Here is a 16,940-nt window from a genome sequence, read left to right as displayed (position 1 = left end):
ACATAAAGTATTGTTTTGAATTTTTATCAGCTGCCGTCATTTTAGCTTATACAAGGCAGCAAGAGGGACTATTTGCTGAAGGAGCCTGCGCACACAGAGCACTGTTTTAGGGAATAATTTTGATAACTTTATTAGCTTCATCTATCTTTTTCAACATCACAATTCGGATTTTCTCAAATTTGCTGTATTTTATAGACCGCCACGACATAAATGCTGTATTGAGTAGATAGCGAAAAAATAAGCAAACATCAAAAGTAAAATTTACCAAATGTCTTTCCTCACAGGCGTTCTGCTAACTGTATGAATTATTTTATTATTATGATGTCTTCAGTAGACTAGCGAAAAGGCATTTTCTGAAGGCACAAGCAGAACGCGTTTTAGAAAGTCTGTCGAAATAAATTTGATTTATTCCCCGCTATACTGAAGACAGCATGTAAGGATTATACCAGAGATTTAATATTTGACATTTTAGCGTCCAATTATTACATTATTATGTATTAACTATTTTAGAAAGTCTTTTGATGTATCACGTTTTTTCGCTATCTACTGAAGATAGCATTTAGCGACTATTTCGAAGAAGTCACCTTTTGCACTTTTCTTTCCATATTTTAATGTCACTAGGTCGCGGGACTTTATTTCTTTATACTGTATAAGTCTTATCGAGAAAGTACAAATTTAAACAAAGTTCTCACGACTTACATTGTGGAGGTTGGTGGCCTGCGACCAGCATCCACTGTTCTTCAATGCCGACTGATGTTGGTTTTGTTGGTAGCGAGACATAAGTCTTGTTCAGGAGTTTTATCTGCTGCCGTCATTGTTTTATAAAGGCAGCATGAATTACTATATATTCTGCAAGCGCAAGTAGATTGTGTTTTATGAAAGTATTTTGTAATAATTTGATATAGGCCTACCATGTTTTTTCGCTATCTACTGGAGATAGCATGTAGACCGGAGATTTAGCATTTAGCTAGCATTACCCATTGTTCAAGACCTTGTCAAACGAGAACAGAGTACTTTGAACCTTTATTGTTCAATATTTTTAGTTAAAATCCAAAATCAATTTACCAGTTAAATCAACTTTCCAGTTCATTGATTGTACTACTCCGAACTTTTGTCTTTCAATGTTGGAAAAGGTCAAAATTGACCAAAATATAAAACTTCACTGATTGTTATACAGTGGGGTCACCAGTCCGTAGTCTACTGCAATAACCATATATTCGCACCACATCATCCATTATGGTAGTTAACAATATCAACACCCGTATACCAATTGCTTGAACTTGACGCGTAGAATTTCGTACCATAAAAATGCGTCATCACCAAAAAGACATAGGTTACAGCTGGATCATCGCCTTATCAGCATTCACTGTGACCCTCTTCCAGATGGGTGTCATCAAAGTATTTGCGGTATTTATACCACACCTGGTGGAACAATTGAATATAAGCACATGGGTTGTAGGAATGGCGGCTAGCATTGGTATTGGCCTGCGGCATCTGTTGGGTAAGATTCAGATTTAGATTCAGATTCATTTATTTGATGAGATTAACACTCATAGAATTGAACCAAGTACTTCCACCTTTCTGTTATGTGTGACGTTAACTAGGCAATTGCCTATACTTCTAACCCAGCAAACACAAAACGTTTTCGACATCATTCGCAAAGGTTATAAAAGGTTGTCAGAAAACGTTTAAATGTCGGGTTATATAAAGGGTACATTAATGGTATAAAACGTTTTCATAACATTAAATAACATTTGTTGGTAATTTACTGCACAGCAAACACAAATGTATTACAGAAAACATTTAAATATCGGGTTATATAAAGGGTATAAAAACGTTTTAATAACATTCCAAAAACATTTTTGAAAACTTGGTACAAATCATTCTAAGCAGAATGTTATTTTGGGGTTGAAAAAATATTTTGCAAAAAATGTTTGCCCAAAATATTTACAATAACGTTTTTAAAATGTTTTCACTACCTTTATATAACCCGACATTTAAATGTTATTAAAACGTTTTGTAAAAAACATTTTAAGAACATTTCTGTGTTTGCTAGGTGCAAATATTTTAACATAATGTTATTTAAGTGTTGACAAAATATTTTGCCAAAAATGTTTGCAAAAATAGTTTACAATGACATTTCGAAAACATTTTAAAAATATTGTTGTAGTGTGTTTTCATACAAAACGTTTTAAAACGATTTCATGACCTTTATATAACCCGACATTTTAATGTTATTAAAACGTTTTTACCTAAACCCAAACCCCAAATATAACTTGTTTAAAACGTTTTTATAACGTTTTTGTGTTTGCTGGGAACATACACTATTTGCAGAGGTCACGCGACAATGGACAGTAAGTCAGTAACCGCAGTATGCAACAAATATTATAGCCCAGGAGTTTACCCACCATTAATTGCAACAGAATCCATTTAATCACCATTAATTTTGTAAAAGCATAGCAAATTACACATCACAAGTCCCCGAAAATCCAATTAGTTGCATCAATACAAAATGGCCGCTTATGAAGGAGTGAAATTTCAAAGTTAGTCAAATCTTTTTTATAAACCACGATACTAATGTATTGCTCTTATCATAAGGACTCAGAAAAAGTATAGTTTGACCTGTCTCCGACATACAGTTCTTAAGTAACAGGCAAAAAGGTCAAAGGTCAAATTTTGGAGTCTACAGGCGTCTACAATTGTTCCAAATTGTCCAATTTTAACCCAATTTCAAATTGTTCCTTTGGCAAAAATAAATCAAACTGAGAAAAGCTACATTGTTTGGATATTTTTGTTACATAGGCACCATTACAAAATACCGTAGGTCAATAGGGCTCAATGGATTTTGATGTTACTAAGGTAGCAAACCACCTGAGATATGGCAATCTGTTCTTTTTTTAAACATATTTTTGCAAGCGAAGCAATCTGAAAAAAAATTGTCAATTTTCGTCTACTGTGGAATCCAAATTATACTTTCTGAATCCTTATGACAATAGGAATACATTGGTATTGATTTTAACAATATTTGACTAGCTTTGAAATTTCACCCCTGTATAAGCGGCCATTTTGAATTTATCCAAATTGGCCACTTGTCCACTATACTTTGATCAGCTCGTAATCGGCGGAAATTGTTAGGTTTTTACCACTACGCCGAAAAGTAGACCGACGTTAAAAGTGATACATTTGACCTGTAATGGTCTATATTTTGAGTGTTAAAGAAAGTAGACAAAGTATAAGACTTAGTCTGTGATGCTTCTGGCGAGATGTCACAAGACAATTCTCTAAATAAAATATATTAATATTAAAGGAGTATTTCGTGATCCTAGCATCCTCTTTTTATGACATTTTTCAGTACATATCCACGAAAAAAGCATATTCCCAAAATTTCAGTTGATTCCGATTTTGCGTTTGCGAGTTAGGGAGTGTTCATAAATACTTTGGTGGGGGGGGCTGGAAAATATTTTTTTTTCATGTCGAAATTTTTTAACCCCCCTCTTTGCTAACCCAAAATTTTTGACCCCCTCTTAATGGACCTAAAACTTTTTGACCCCCCCTCATATAGGTTCAAAACTATTTTGACCCCCCCATAATGTACCATTCTACTAATTCAATTCTACTACCATTCAAATGGCACTAATGATACTAAAATTTGAACAATGAAATTGTACGCATGTCATTGATATAAAATATGTGGAATTGTGGAACTGTTTTAAAGTAACACGCTAAAATTTTTACCATTTGGAAGCTAAACATATGAAATTTGATGTAAAAGTGGATTACATACGTGCGAAGCGCGCAAAAATATGTACTTTGGGGGCTAAAATGGCCAAATATGAGCTTAATTTGGTCAGAAACACACATACAGGCGTCAACATTGGGGGGATGATTGAATGTGCCATCCCCCCCGGATCTACTGGGACTTTTTGTTGTGGTGAAGCGCGCAAAAACAAGACTATTTTAGCCCAAAATACAGGGGCGTAGCCAGTTTTCTTGGTCGAGGGGTGAATAAAATTTCTGGGGCACAGATGGGATAAATAAATTGCAGTTGCAATACCGGTTTTGTTTTTTAGAGAGACTGTACATGCATTTGAGCTTCAAAAAAGGCTTTATTGAGACAAAACGCGTGCAAAAATTGTATATTTCGCCCATGATGGGATGAAAATACCTTTACTGTGACAATGTGCGCACACAGGGTGCAAACATTTTGTATTTTACACTATTTTGGCCCATGATCGGGTTGAATTTATATGGAATAGGACCTCCTTGCTCCTTTTCTTTGCTCTCCAGATTTTCTCTTTCATTTTTTGTCAGAGGGGCACTTAGGGGCACTTTTCTCTTTCATTTTTTGTCAGGGGCCCTTCCGCCCACTGTCTACACTACTGCCGAAATGGTGTGTTTTCCTATTAAATTGATGGGCCAGTTTGTGTGATCGCGAAGCGCAAAATTTTGCAATTTTACCCTATTTGGGCCCAAAACATGGTGCTTTTCGATGTGCGAAAAAAAGTTGCACATGGCAATTATTGCCTTATTTTTTCTTCTTTAAGGATTTGTAGGGGATGTCCCCCATGGAAAATATTAGGGGGGGGGGGAGGACGTGTACCCCGGTTCTCCAAGCTTCCTCCGCCTATATTGTAATGCAACATGATTTAGTTGTAGGCATATATATCAGTGATAATAAATTAATAATCTGTACTACATGAAATATTATTGTAAAAATTTTCAACATTAAAGTAAAGAAGAGCAAATTTTTTTGCAGCTTTTAGTGATTTAAAGAGCTGACCAGAATAACGGACACAAACCTCAAAATTAAGTTATAGACGACAATTTTAACACTGGATCAAATGTACTGGTCTAACATGGGAACAATTGCGCGCGCAGCGCGCGAAATTTTTTACACCCCCTCTACGTGCCGAAAAACTTTTTAACCCCCTGTTCATACACCCAAAACATTTAAAACCCCCCTATTCAGAACTCCTAAAATTTTTGACCCCCTACATATTTTCCAGTCCCCCCCCACCAGAGTATTTCTGAACACTCCCTTATGCATGATTATGTGTATTACACTGCTCCATAGACAATACGTTGTAATTTCGTTCTGGTGCACCAGAACGAAATTCAAATTTCGCGATATCTTTGCTAAACGAATTAATCTGCAAGAAATATTTTGTACATAAACATTATGTAGCCAGAGTATTCCAGTGATATAAAAATCTCAACTTTTTTTGAGAAAAGTGGGGGATGAGGCTGTGGATCACGAAATGCCCCTTTAATCCGCGATGTTATAAGGCCCGTCGATTACGAGATGATCAAATCTACTTGAATTTTCCGGGACTTTTGAATTTGTGTGAGCTAGTTTTTGGAAGATGGACGCATGTGAAATGGATTGTATTGCAATTAGTTGTGGGTGATTTTATAATTTGACTGGGCTATTATGAAAGAAACAAAATACACACATAATTATGGAAAAGGCAACATGGCATGGAAAACAGCAGAGACGCAAAGGGCAGGTACCAACTCATTAGCTTATTCAACAGATCAATCTAGGGCTTTCGGTAAATATCTGCTCTTACGCAAAGGCAGTTGAGAGATGTGAGCTGCATTTCTCAGCTGACTTCCATGGAATTTATCTCTCATCTAACCACAACCCCGGACCGCAACATCTTATAATAATGACGAGTTTAACAAACAAGCTAACGAAAGAACACAAAAATACGGTGTCATTCTTATTTTTCTGTCTTCGTCCAAATTCAATAGGACCTGTGTGGGCCGCGCTTACCAATGTCATCTCGTACAGATGCTTAACTGTGGCAGGTGGATTGCTGTCAAGTATAGGGCTTGTTCTGATTGGTCTGTCAAAAAATGCAATACATCTTGGGGCTTCTATGGCAGTAGTTAGTAAGTACTTTTTTCACACGAAAATAATATGTAATGAGCATTATATAGTATGATGTCCCGCACATTTATTTCTACATAATTGAATATTTTTACGCTTACCGCTTCTAGCCTGCAAGAGCTTAAATAAAAGGCTAATGCGGAATGCTGTTTTTCATTTTTTGTACTTGGGTCATATTCCGATCCAAGTAAACACGACCTTTTTACTTCAAAACTGACTTTCTCTCTTTCTCTTACATACATTAAAAGGTTTTATTTATTCTTTTTGCTTCATTTTGAACTTTGACCAGAACCAGACAAATTTGTAATCAGATGTCTTAAAACGTGGCGCTATGGGTTTGGGATTTATTTTCCTACATTTTCCTAGAGGAACCAATGTGTGTTTAGTATCCTTAAACCTGAAATGATAAAAATGTGAAAAAGTGGGTGAAATAGATTATATTATCAAGAGTCCTGTCAAGTCAAATTGCCAATTTGATTTACAAATTTGACAATATATTTCCTGATACGCCAAGTACATGAAGTAGAACAAATGCTGCATTTCATGATGTAGATGTTGGTGATACAAAACCAATCAAGCAGCATCCTTACAGGGTCAATCCATTGAAAATGGAACATCTCAAAAATAAGATCAATTACATGCTAGACAATGATATCATAGAACCAAGTAGTAGTGAATGGAGTTCACTGTCCGTGTTCCCTAGCTGGATGGTTCATACAGATTAGTAGCAGATCTGAGAGCTGCAAACGTTCATTCAAAGACAGACTCGTATCCTATTCCAAGAATTGATAATTGCATAGAAAAATTTGGGAATGCAAAATTTGATCTTTTGAAAGGGTACTGGCAGGTTCCACTCACAGACCGTGCCAAAGAGATTTCTGCTTTTTGTACACCATTTGGTCTTTACCAGTACAAATGTATGCCATTCGATTTGAAAAACGCACCTCCAACATTACATAGAATGGTGAACCAAATTGTGGCAGACATACGGATGTGAAGCGTAAGTAGATGATTTGATTATTTGCAGTCAAACTTGGAAAGAGCACATGGAACAACTCCATCAATTGTAAAAGAAGTTGTCTGAAATACAACAGTCAATCTGGTAAAAAGTGAGTTTTGACATTCCATAGTCACATACTTGGGATATGTTGTAGGTGAAGGTCAGGTGAAACCCAAAGCCAAAGTTGAAGCAATAGAGCAATACCCCACACCTGTAAACAAGAAGGCACTCATGATATTTCTAGGAATGGTTGGCTCTTACAGAAAGTTCTGTCCAAACTAGATAGCAAGTCATTTGACTGATTTGTTGAAAAGGGATGCAAAATTCATTTGGCCAGAGCAGTGTGAAAACATTATGCAGTCATGTCTACAGCAGAATTCACCACGACCTTTGCAGGACTTATACCCCATTAAACCAAGATAAACCTCACTAAAACAGCTCAACTATGTTAAATCAGGGATGTGTCTCATATCCATGGTTAAATCCACAAGCACATGTTTCTGATTTACCTGTGCATTATTGCAATGGGCTGTGGTGAAATAGGTATCATGATTTCAGTTGGATGCACCATTACAAAGCAAACGCACAGTAACAATGGTGTGCGTCGCCTTTGTTTCCCAAATGAGAATAATAGTATGCATATTGTTAACCAGGCTTGTTGATGGTACAACTCATGTCAAATTTGTCAGAGTAATTGTGATTGTATCACACAAGTAAATGAGAAACATGTGGTTTTATACTTAACACGGTTTTGAAATAAGTTTCTCATTTTTTAGCTCTCTATCGGGCAGTCAGAACCTCATATTTCGGAGGGCTCGACAACAATCTTCCCAAAATCGCATTTTAATAATATTTAGCTGACCATAGAGGGAAAGAATTGAAGTTTATTTTCAGCTTCTATGGCAAAATTTGAGCAAACCGATCACCCGACGGTGCCCCTTCGAAGTTGGAGCTATCACAAGTTAGCTGTTGAGTACAATTTGCCATTGAAATTACACGTCCGACTGCTATGAAATTTTGGAATTCTCTCTTCGGAAAAATAGCTCGACAACAGCTTTCCCGTGACATTTTTTACTTCAAATTGTAGTATGGCAAGGATGAATATTATAATTCACATGTGAGCCTCTATGGCTAATATTGGGTGAAGAGTTTTCCCACCAGCTCACTAACTAGTCTATTGTCTATACCTACAGTACAGTGAGTGAGCTATTGGAGCGCTGTGTGTGCACTGAATAGGAAAACGGACAGTAACTGCATAATGATGCTTTTCACAAAGTCAAATCAATATACGCATAAGTTCACCAGTATTTACCATACTGCAGTTACTGTCCGTTTTCCTATACACAATACACAGTGCTCTCACCATTGACGCGCGACCTTTACAAATAGTGTACCGGTATGTTAGAAGTATAGGCATTTGCCTAGTTAACATCACTGTGTGAAAAATAACCGGCCAATATTTAAAGTATTCTCCAAACTTCTAGCAAATATATTTCTCTAACATGACCTAAAATTACAGCTGGGTTAGATGTTCAGAAATAGTCGCACTTTGGTAAAATATGAGTGAGGGCAAGGCATAGCTAGCCAACTCCCCGTGTTAATTGAATGGAGATTTGACCGAAAATATTGGTAACGGACCGCTCACTTCTGAAGGATGCCACACAAAAAAAAAACCAACGGTACAAGCTCATTTAAAGTATTCTCTGAAATTCTAGAAAATATAGTTTTGTAACAGGTCCTAAATTTTTAGCTAATTTAGGTGTTTGGAAGTAGTCGCACTTTTGTGTTTTAGGAAGGATATGTAAACGACAGATAACACCAAAAATATGAAGAAATTATTTCCAAACCGTGTTAAGTCAACAATCATTATGTTGCTCATTTTCAAGAATGCTGGTTAACAATAAGCAGACCATTGTCTCATTTCGTAAACAAAGGCCCACATACCATTGTTACCTTGTGTTTCCTTTATAATCGGTTACCCAACTGAAACTATAATACCAGCTCATTGCGATACCGCACAGGTAAAACAGAAACATGTGTACAACCAGAGAAGGTCTGATTTAATCTGTTGAGCTGTTTTCAATGAGTGTTATCTTGGTTTAATAGCTTTTAATGGGGTTTAAGTCCTGCAAAGGTCGTGGTGAATTCTACTGTAGACATGACTGCATCATGCTGCACCTGATTTTCAGAAGCAGTTCAAGTAGACTGTTGATGCCAGTGACATAGGGTGTGGAGGTGTTGTGATGCAAGAGGGTGAAGATCAAATTGATCACCCTGTATGTTATTTTTCAAGGAAGTTCAACAAGCATCAGAGAAATTACTCCACAATTGAAAAGGAGGCTGGCATTGCTATTAGCATTGCTACATTTCGATGTGTATTTGGGTACCACTACCACAGTATACCCTGTGCTTGTCTTCACCGATCACAATCCAGCACCTTCATCTACAGGATGAAGAACAAAAAACAAAAATTGGTGAGGTGGAGTTTGACCTTGCAAGAGTACAATCTGGACATCAAATATATTAAGGAAAAAGACAATGTAATGGCTGATGCCCTGTCCAGAATTGCATTAAAAACTGACAAACAAAAATAATTCCTTTAAAATAGGAACTTCTGTGTGACAAGTAGTCACTGTGTATGTTGTTGAGTTAAACACTCAAAGTTGATACTATATTGAAGTTGATATAAAAGAAGAAAACATTTAAGAAAGGTTTCATAACATTAAAACTTTCTTCTTTTAAGGGGGAGGGTGTGATGTGCCCTGAGTAATTTAATTTGAATATTTATCTCTGTTTACAAAATTAAGAGATATTTCATGAGTGATGACATGTGTGGGGAATCCCTTCTCATTCATCAAGTTGATAAAAAAAAAATGGAATCATATCTAATTTTGGATTGTTAGGGGAATCCTCGATATTGTAAAGTGGATATGGCATCATGTTGGGAAAACCCAAGGAAGTGAATTAATATTGGGAATTCCCAGATTGCTCATCTAAGTGCATTACTTAATGGTAGTTGGAAATTCCCATTTCTAAAATCAGCTGAATGTGACAGAGTGGTCTATTAATAGATTGTGAGTATAAAAGTGAAAGCAATTTATTTTGCTCTTGGCAGAATATGAAGAGAGATTGTACACTCTCTATATAATGTTGGTCGTCGTTGTGCTTCAAAAGGAGGTACATTTGAACCAGTGTGCATAGCCAATAATCATGATAATGTAGCAACGAAGGAGCTTTTGCGTGTATGAAAGACTTGCTGTAGTCTGGTTTATAAAACAACACATCTGTCAATAAAGTGGAGCAGTGCAGAAAGAAATCTGTTTCCTAGAGAAAGAGAGTGATTGGTGAAAGAAACACCATTTTTGGAGATTGTCATCTGCGCAAGGAGTTTTAAAACGTCTGGAGAACTGCGCAAGGAGTTAAGTGTTTGGAGAACGGCGCAATGAGTTAAGTGTTTGGAGAACTGCGGAAGGAGTTAAGTGTTTGGAGAACGTAGCACCATTTCTGTGCCAGGATTTTATATGCAAAGGATATATAAATGGACTTCGCTGAACAGTGATTTTCGCAGGATTAGCAAACAAGGATTAATACATCAGCCAGCCAGATCATTGTACCAGAGCACTATAATCATCAAGAAGAAGACTGATGGTTAAGTAGTGATAATTTAAAAGTGTGATTATATAATTTGCATGTGCATTTATTGTTCATGAACCAAACATATTTTACTTTAAATTAAAGACTTACATTTTGTTAACTTAATCAAACAGTGTATATTTGTTGTGCATTCGTGTGAATTCGGGTAAAAGGCGATTTTGGCCTTGAGTCATTACGGCTCGTAACAGGATGAACTTATTTTCTTAAATAAATTATTTTCCTATTTTGTTTGCCGTGAGTAATTTAAGACAAATTTCGATTGAATCGGTGCATTTTTAGCATTTGTTTTCTGTTCATGAGATATTTGACATTTGACCCTATTTAATCTATAAATCCTGAACTTAGCACCCTAATGCAATCTGTAAATTGACTTTGTTTTATTATTCCTAGCAATAAGAGGAACAATTTGAGGTATTACAACATGATAGAACAAATATTACATTTTGGCCCTATTATGACCTTCGACCCCTCGTGGGAAGCATAGTGGGCAGAACCAATTATAGTTTTATCTTTTGAGGTGTAAAGATGTCAAAAGGTGTAAGGATGCAAAACACATTGGTTCCACTAGCTACAATCATAGAATTTAGTCTAGGGACAGTTTAGGAACATGAACTAAAATCAATCCCCTTCCCCCCGTAACAATGTTGATCGGGGTCTTATCATCAGGCTCCGTGTTGGACTCTGTAACATTGATTGATGGGGGAAGGGGAGGGATATAGCTTACAGAAGGGTTGAAGGTACACGAAGAACATTATTTGAAAAACGTCCATCAAAATTAAAATATAAAATCAAGATGGTAGATGCTAACTCAAAAATCACCCCATAGTGCCATGTACTATTAGTTATTATTAACGTTTCTATTATTTCAAGACAAAACACGGGGCATTATGTTGAAAACAATAAACCTACCGATATTAGTGAGACAAACACGTATCGTAAGAGTGCATTAATATAGCTTTTTGTCGCACTTATTTTAACATGTTTAGGTCATGGATTACCAGGTGTTGCTAAAGTCCTGGCATTGAAGGATTTCTTCGAGACCAAGTTCAGCCAGGCAAATGGTATCGCATTTGCAGGCGGGGCAATAGGAATGATAATACTCGCCCCTTTGACGGAGTTTCTCATTGGTATCTATGGCTGGAGAGGAGCTATGATGATTATTGCTGCAATGAATATGAATATCTGTGTTGCTGGCGCTTTAATGGTACAGCCGTTGGAACAATCTCATATTGATGAGCTTAGACAAGATTCTACAAAATATACTAAGTACGAACGTTTGGTCAAAAATGTTGACTCACAAACTTCTAACAGCAACATTCTGACGGGTGAAAACAGTAAACAACAGTTACTCAACAAAGACAAGACAAGTGAATCAAAGGAATCTTCTACAAAAGTGTCAAAATTCTGTGACCTTTTTGGATTATTTATATTATCACAGTATCCAATTTTCACAATCAACTTAATTTTCATGTTAATATATGAAATGGTGCTCAGTGGATGGGTACTATTCATTGTATCTTACACGATAACACTGGGATACTCCAATCAAATAGCTTCCTTTCTATCAGCAGTTGGCGGAGGTGGATCACTAATGGGTCGACTTATTCTTGGACCATTCATTGATAATGGCATCATTACAGGACGGATGATGTTCTTCATGCTTGCCACGGGTGGGGCTATTTGTATGTGCTGTTATCCATTTACTGATTCGTACTGGTTGCTGATTATTTTATCGTTCATGACAGGTGTTTGCCTTGCTTCCGGTACACCCATTTTTATAGTAATGATTAATGAAATGGTTGAAAGTGATTCGTCTGCATTTGTCGGAGCTGTCGGGCTTCACTTTTTCTTTAGAGGAATTGGAAGGATAACCGGTGGTCCCATTACGGGTAGGTTTACGGTTTAGTTTGTATTTCTCTTGATTTCAGAACACAATCACCACACACCCCGATTTACCCTATATATATTCTACAACCCCCCTGCATACCCTATCCTAACTCTTCTACACCACACACTCACCCCTACATTACTCATCTCATCGTGAACGCCCGGGTGGCACTCAACTTTAGCGTTGTGAAGTAGGGGCCTATCGGGCACAAAACTTTATTTAAAAATAGAAAGGGGGGTCATTGGGTACAAGCAAAACGAAAAAGGGGGTCATTGGGTATAAGATTTCAAAAAAGGGGTCATCGGGTAGAAAATTTTGAATGGAGCAAAGTTATTGTTCTTGTTCTATATAATTTTTCCAAATTTTCAATACAAATTTGTTGAAATAAGAGAATTTGAAAATGTCGGTATTATTTTGTGGCATTTTGATGATGCTAATCTAGAAAAAAGGGGGTCATTGGGTAGCCACAACCAAAAAAGGGGGTCATTGGGTAGAAAATTTTGAATGGAGCAAAGTTATTGTTCTTGTTCTATATAATTTTTCCAAATTTTCAATACAAATTTGTTGAAATAAGAGAATTTGAAAATGTCGGTATTATTTTGTGGCATTTTGATGATGCTAATCTAGAAAAAAAGGGGTCATTGGGTAGCCACAACCATAAAAGGGGGTCATTGGGTAGCTGCAAACTAAAAAAAGGGGGGTCATTGGGTATGACTTTTAAAAAAGGGGGTCATCGGGTTTAGTTGACTTCAAAAGAAGGGGCCTATTGACCGGCACATACCGTCACTTCCAGTGGCGTAGATTTCTTTTTGACATGGGGGTGGGGGATGGGTTTGGAAAAAATTTCTTGAAGTACAGTGAATTCAGCACCTTTTGGCGACCTAATAAGTTTAAGTGCGCGAAAAATGTTGCCATTTGGAAGCTAAACTGTTGAAATATAGTACAATAATGGAATAATGGAAAATTTGCACTTTTGGGGCTAAAATGGCCTAATATGAAGTTTATTTGGTCAGAAACCCACATACAGGTGTCAAAATTGGCGGGATTGTATGGACCATCCACCAGGATCTACGCCTATGGTCACTTCCAAAGTTGAGTGACCCCCGGGCGTGAACGTTCGGCAGGATTTATATTACCGAATCATACCGTCGTTTAAACAAGTAACACCGATCGTCTTATGTTAGCGGTAATCAGTGGGTTGAATTTGCCGTTGGATTCACACCCACAGAGAGACGTCGAGCCAAATATTCATAAAGATTTATATTGGAAATGACATTTTTTTGTTTTTGTTTTTCAGGAAAGCTTTATGACACGACTGGCAGTTTTTATATGGCTTTTCTAACGCTAGGTACACTGGCAGGGGTAGCTGCTTTACTGGCACTGGTTAATCCAAGGTTTATATCAAAGACACTGGTAGGAGTAATTGCTTTACTGGCACTGGTTAATCCAAGGTTTATATCAAAGACTTCATGACATCGTAATAGTTCTTGCCTTTGATTCTTGTTCTTTCAAGGTGTCAGTGTCTTGTAGATTTCTTTTTGACATGGAAAGGGGGGGGGGTTGAAAAATTCTCGAAGTATAGTGAATCCCAGCACCTTTTGGCGACAGAAAAAGTTTATGGTACAAATTTTGCTAAAATGACCAAATATGAGGTTCATTTGGTCCGAAACTCACGTACCGGCGTCAACATGGGGGGTATTGTATGGACCATCTACCCTAGCTATATATTGGTTGAGATTTATCTCCCCCCCCCATCCCCCCGGATCTACGCTTATGCATGAACGGATGGTTCTGTCCGCAATGTTTAGAGACTGGTTAGCATACTTCCACTGATTTTCATGCATAGGTTTGACCAAATTTCGTCAAAATATAGCTTAATCCATTGATTATATACGCAGTATCCCATAAGAGACTTACTTCCGTCTTTAAATGGTATAAAATAATTTATCTTGTATATAATGCATATTATAATATACAAAAAAGGAACAATTGGATAATGTTTTTTTATTTTTAATTGGTTACATCTATATATAAACGCAAGGGTATTGTCTTTGCACAGTTCTTGAGTGAATTTTATGTTGTCATCCACGCTACTGATGTGCTCGAAGAACCCGTTGAGCTCGCTACGGTTGAGTACAACGAATGTGTCGTCTACAAAACGCAGCCAAACCCTCGGTTTTGTATCCGGGTACCGTATCAATTTGTAAGCGCTCTTTACGCAAATCATAATTCATTGAATTTACAACCGCGTGACAAAACAGGTAAAAATAGTAACTTTTTGTACAAGATTTGCAATTTAAAGAGAATTGGCCATTGCTCATTCTAATGACGCTAGTGTATGGACAATATAAGTGTGCTTTATCATTTAATGACATAAAATTTGACAAATATTGCAAGGAACACTTGAGGTTTTGATCTTTAAAACCTACATTACATTTTGGTTAAAAAATGTGCTTGGATAGGTAGCTTTCAACAGATTTACCACATTCGCCTTGCTATAACATTGAATTCGTCGGGTGTATTACATACTGACGTATGTTGATTTTTGTCATTTTTATGAAAATTGGCCAATGTATTATAGTGAGTAGTATAATATTACCAAGATTTGAAGCTCAAGTTTGCATAATTATTTAGATAATTAATTATGCAAATGACGGATGTTGATATATTACATTACCCGACGTTTTATATAGTGGCGTATCTAAACATCCGTCACTATGTAAAACGCCGTTTACTCGGAAAAACAAATAAATTGTACGGCGTATCTGTCACATCCGTCACTATGTAAAAACATTATTTTTCAATTTGAACGTACGTAATTCAATATTGTTCATTGAAACCTACATGATTTCTTGACGGATGTTGATAACTGGGTATAAACCGGGGTATAAACCAAAAACTTTTACGTAGAGCAGATATTCAATGGATCATTATTTTAGTAAAATATCACTTTTAATAAATTTTTAATGGTTCGAGTTGATTCGACAAATATTTAGAGACATTATTTTAAAGCTTTACAATATAAAAGGGATGATTAAGTAATGAAAAATGAAAATATGATCCTTTTTAATGAGTAGGTTATTGAAAGATGATCAAAATATGTTCACAGGCGTTTAGAGGCGGCTCCAAATTTACAGATAATACAGTGTAAATTGGTAAAAACGGAATACAATCATTGGCGTTTTGTAAAAAGAAGTTACAGCTTGTGTGATTAGCTATATCATGAGAGTGAGTACTACACTGCAAATGCTCCCGAACACGTGACGCCTCTCAGACGCGTCCGAGGTGTTCATAATTGTCTCTTTAGAACACTAGTGTATTTGAAAATATGATAAGCCTTGCACATTAGTGTTCTTTTAGTATAATGTAGAACACATAGTATTGATCAGACGTGTCACAAGTGTTCTGAATGATTATATTGAATACTGGTGTTCAAAAATGGAACGCATGTGCAGATAGAGGCGTTGGAGAGCTGCGACGTGTCAGCGAGAAATACACGGTGCTCCTTTGAAGGAGGGTTATAAGTAACAACAGCAACAACAATGGCGATGAGTGCAACGTGGAAACGCTTCCGGGAAACGCTATAACAAACTGTCTTTTCCAAGACAAATGGGATGATAGTGAGAGTAAATTCAAAGGATTTAGAGAAGAATGAAATTCAGGGCAACTTTGGGAGCGACTCGGAGCCCGTATATCTGTTGACAGCGATGAACAAGCATAGGAGAGACACAAGAGGGTGACTATGGCCGAGCGATTTTAGTCGCATTAAAATGCGTTGCGCTGTCAGCTAGCCGGGAGATACGATCGGCGAAGTTTGGGCTTAGGTGAAAACTCTCTAATTTCATCGGAATTCTTCGGAACACCGCCATTATCTTGTTTATACTACCATGCATTTGTTTATTGTCGAGTAATGAGATTTTGAAAATGTATAAATAAAGGTTGAACACCAGCATTCTGAAAATCAATGTTTGAACACGTGTCATGTGTTAAAAACCGTTACATTTCTTTCATGTGTCCGAGGTGTTCATAGATAGTAATTTTGAACACCAGAGTTTAAAGGATTAGAACATGTTACACTAGTGTTCTGAGGTAATAACACCTGTGTTCTCTACATTAACACTAGTGTTCTCTAAATAAGTTGAACACGTGTCATGTGTTAAAAAACCGTTACATTAATGAACGCGTTCCATGTGTTCTGGTCAATTTACAGTGTAGTAAGATCAGGAGTAAATACTCAAATACAATATGCCATGTATGTCGTGGGCACTCGTGACGAGTCGGTTTTATCATGAAAAAAGCGTTTAATAATAAGCGTAAAGAACCGACGGATGCTTCGAACTCCTTCCTTGATCCGACTTTTATACGCAAAACATGTGACGGATGTGTGACGGATGTCCATAGATCAACACGAGAGACCAGATTAGCGTGCGCGATATAAGCTGATATTGGCGCAAGACATAGTGACGGATGTGTGACGGATGTTAGGGTGCAACGTTTTCACGTTT

General features: G+C 36.9%; 2 protein-coding genes across 2 annotated transcripts in view; one reads left to right on the top strand and one right to left on the bottom strand.

Annotated features, from left to right (window-relative positions):
* Positions 1 to 16,940, bottom strand: part of LOC140152762 (cartilage intermediate layer protein 2-like) — a 273,597-nt gene that overhangs the window by 242,909 nt on the left and 13,748 nt on the right. The gene's annotated exons all lie outside the window — the stretch shown is intronic.
* Positions 1,309 to 16,756, top strand: LOC140152042 (monocarboxylate transporter 12-like). Its single transcript, XM_072174343.1, has 4 exons — positions 1,309 to 1,501; positions 11,534 to 12,436; positions 13,733 to 13,848; positions 16,599 to 16,756. Exons 1-4 carry the CDS (start codon positions 1,309 to 1,311, stop codon positions 16,725 to 16,727), a joined length of 1,341 nt encoding a protein of 446 aa, XP_072030444.1. The 3' UTR covers positions 16,728 to 16,756.

This window comes from Amphiura filiformis, chromosome 5, assembly GCF_039555335.1.
Source record: "Amphiura filiformis chromosome 5, Afil_fr2py, whole genome shotgun sequence".
Taxonomy (NCBI): domain Eukaryota; kingdom Metazoa; phylum Echinodermata; class Ophiuroidea; order Amphilepidida; family Amphiuridae; genus Amphiura; species Amphiura filiformis.
This window is presented reverse-complemented; position numbering and strand designations above follow the sequence as displayed.

Excerpts from the sequence above, each read along its gene's own strand:
- LOC140152042 (XM_072174343.1), top strand. The coding sequence starts at position 1,309 with ATGCGTCATCACCAAAAAGACATAGGTTACAGCTGGATCATCGCCTTA. Across the intron at positions 12,437-13,732 it reads AACCGGTGGTCCCATTACGG|GAAAGCTTTATGACACGACT; the intron begins GTAGGTTTACGG and ends TTTGTTTTTCAG. Across the intron at positions 13,849-16,598 it reads GGTTTATATCAAAGACACTG|ACCGTTACATTAATGAACGC; the intron begins GTAGGAGTAATT and ends ATGTGTTAAAAA.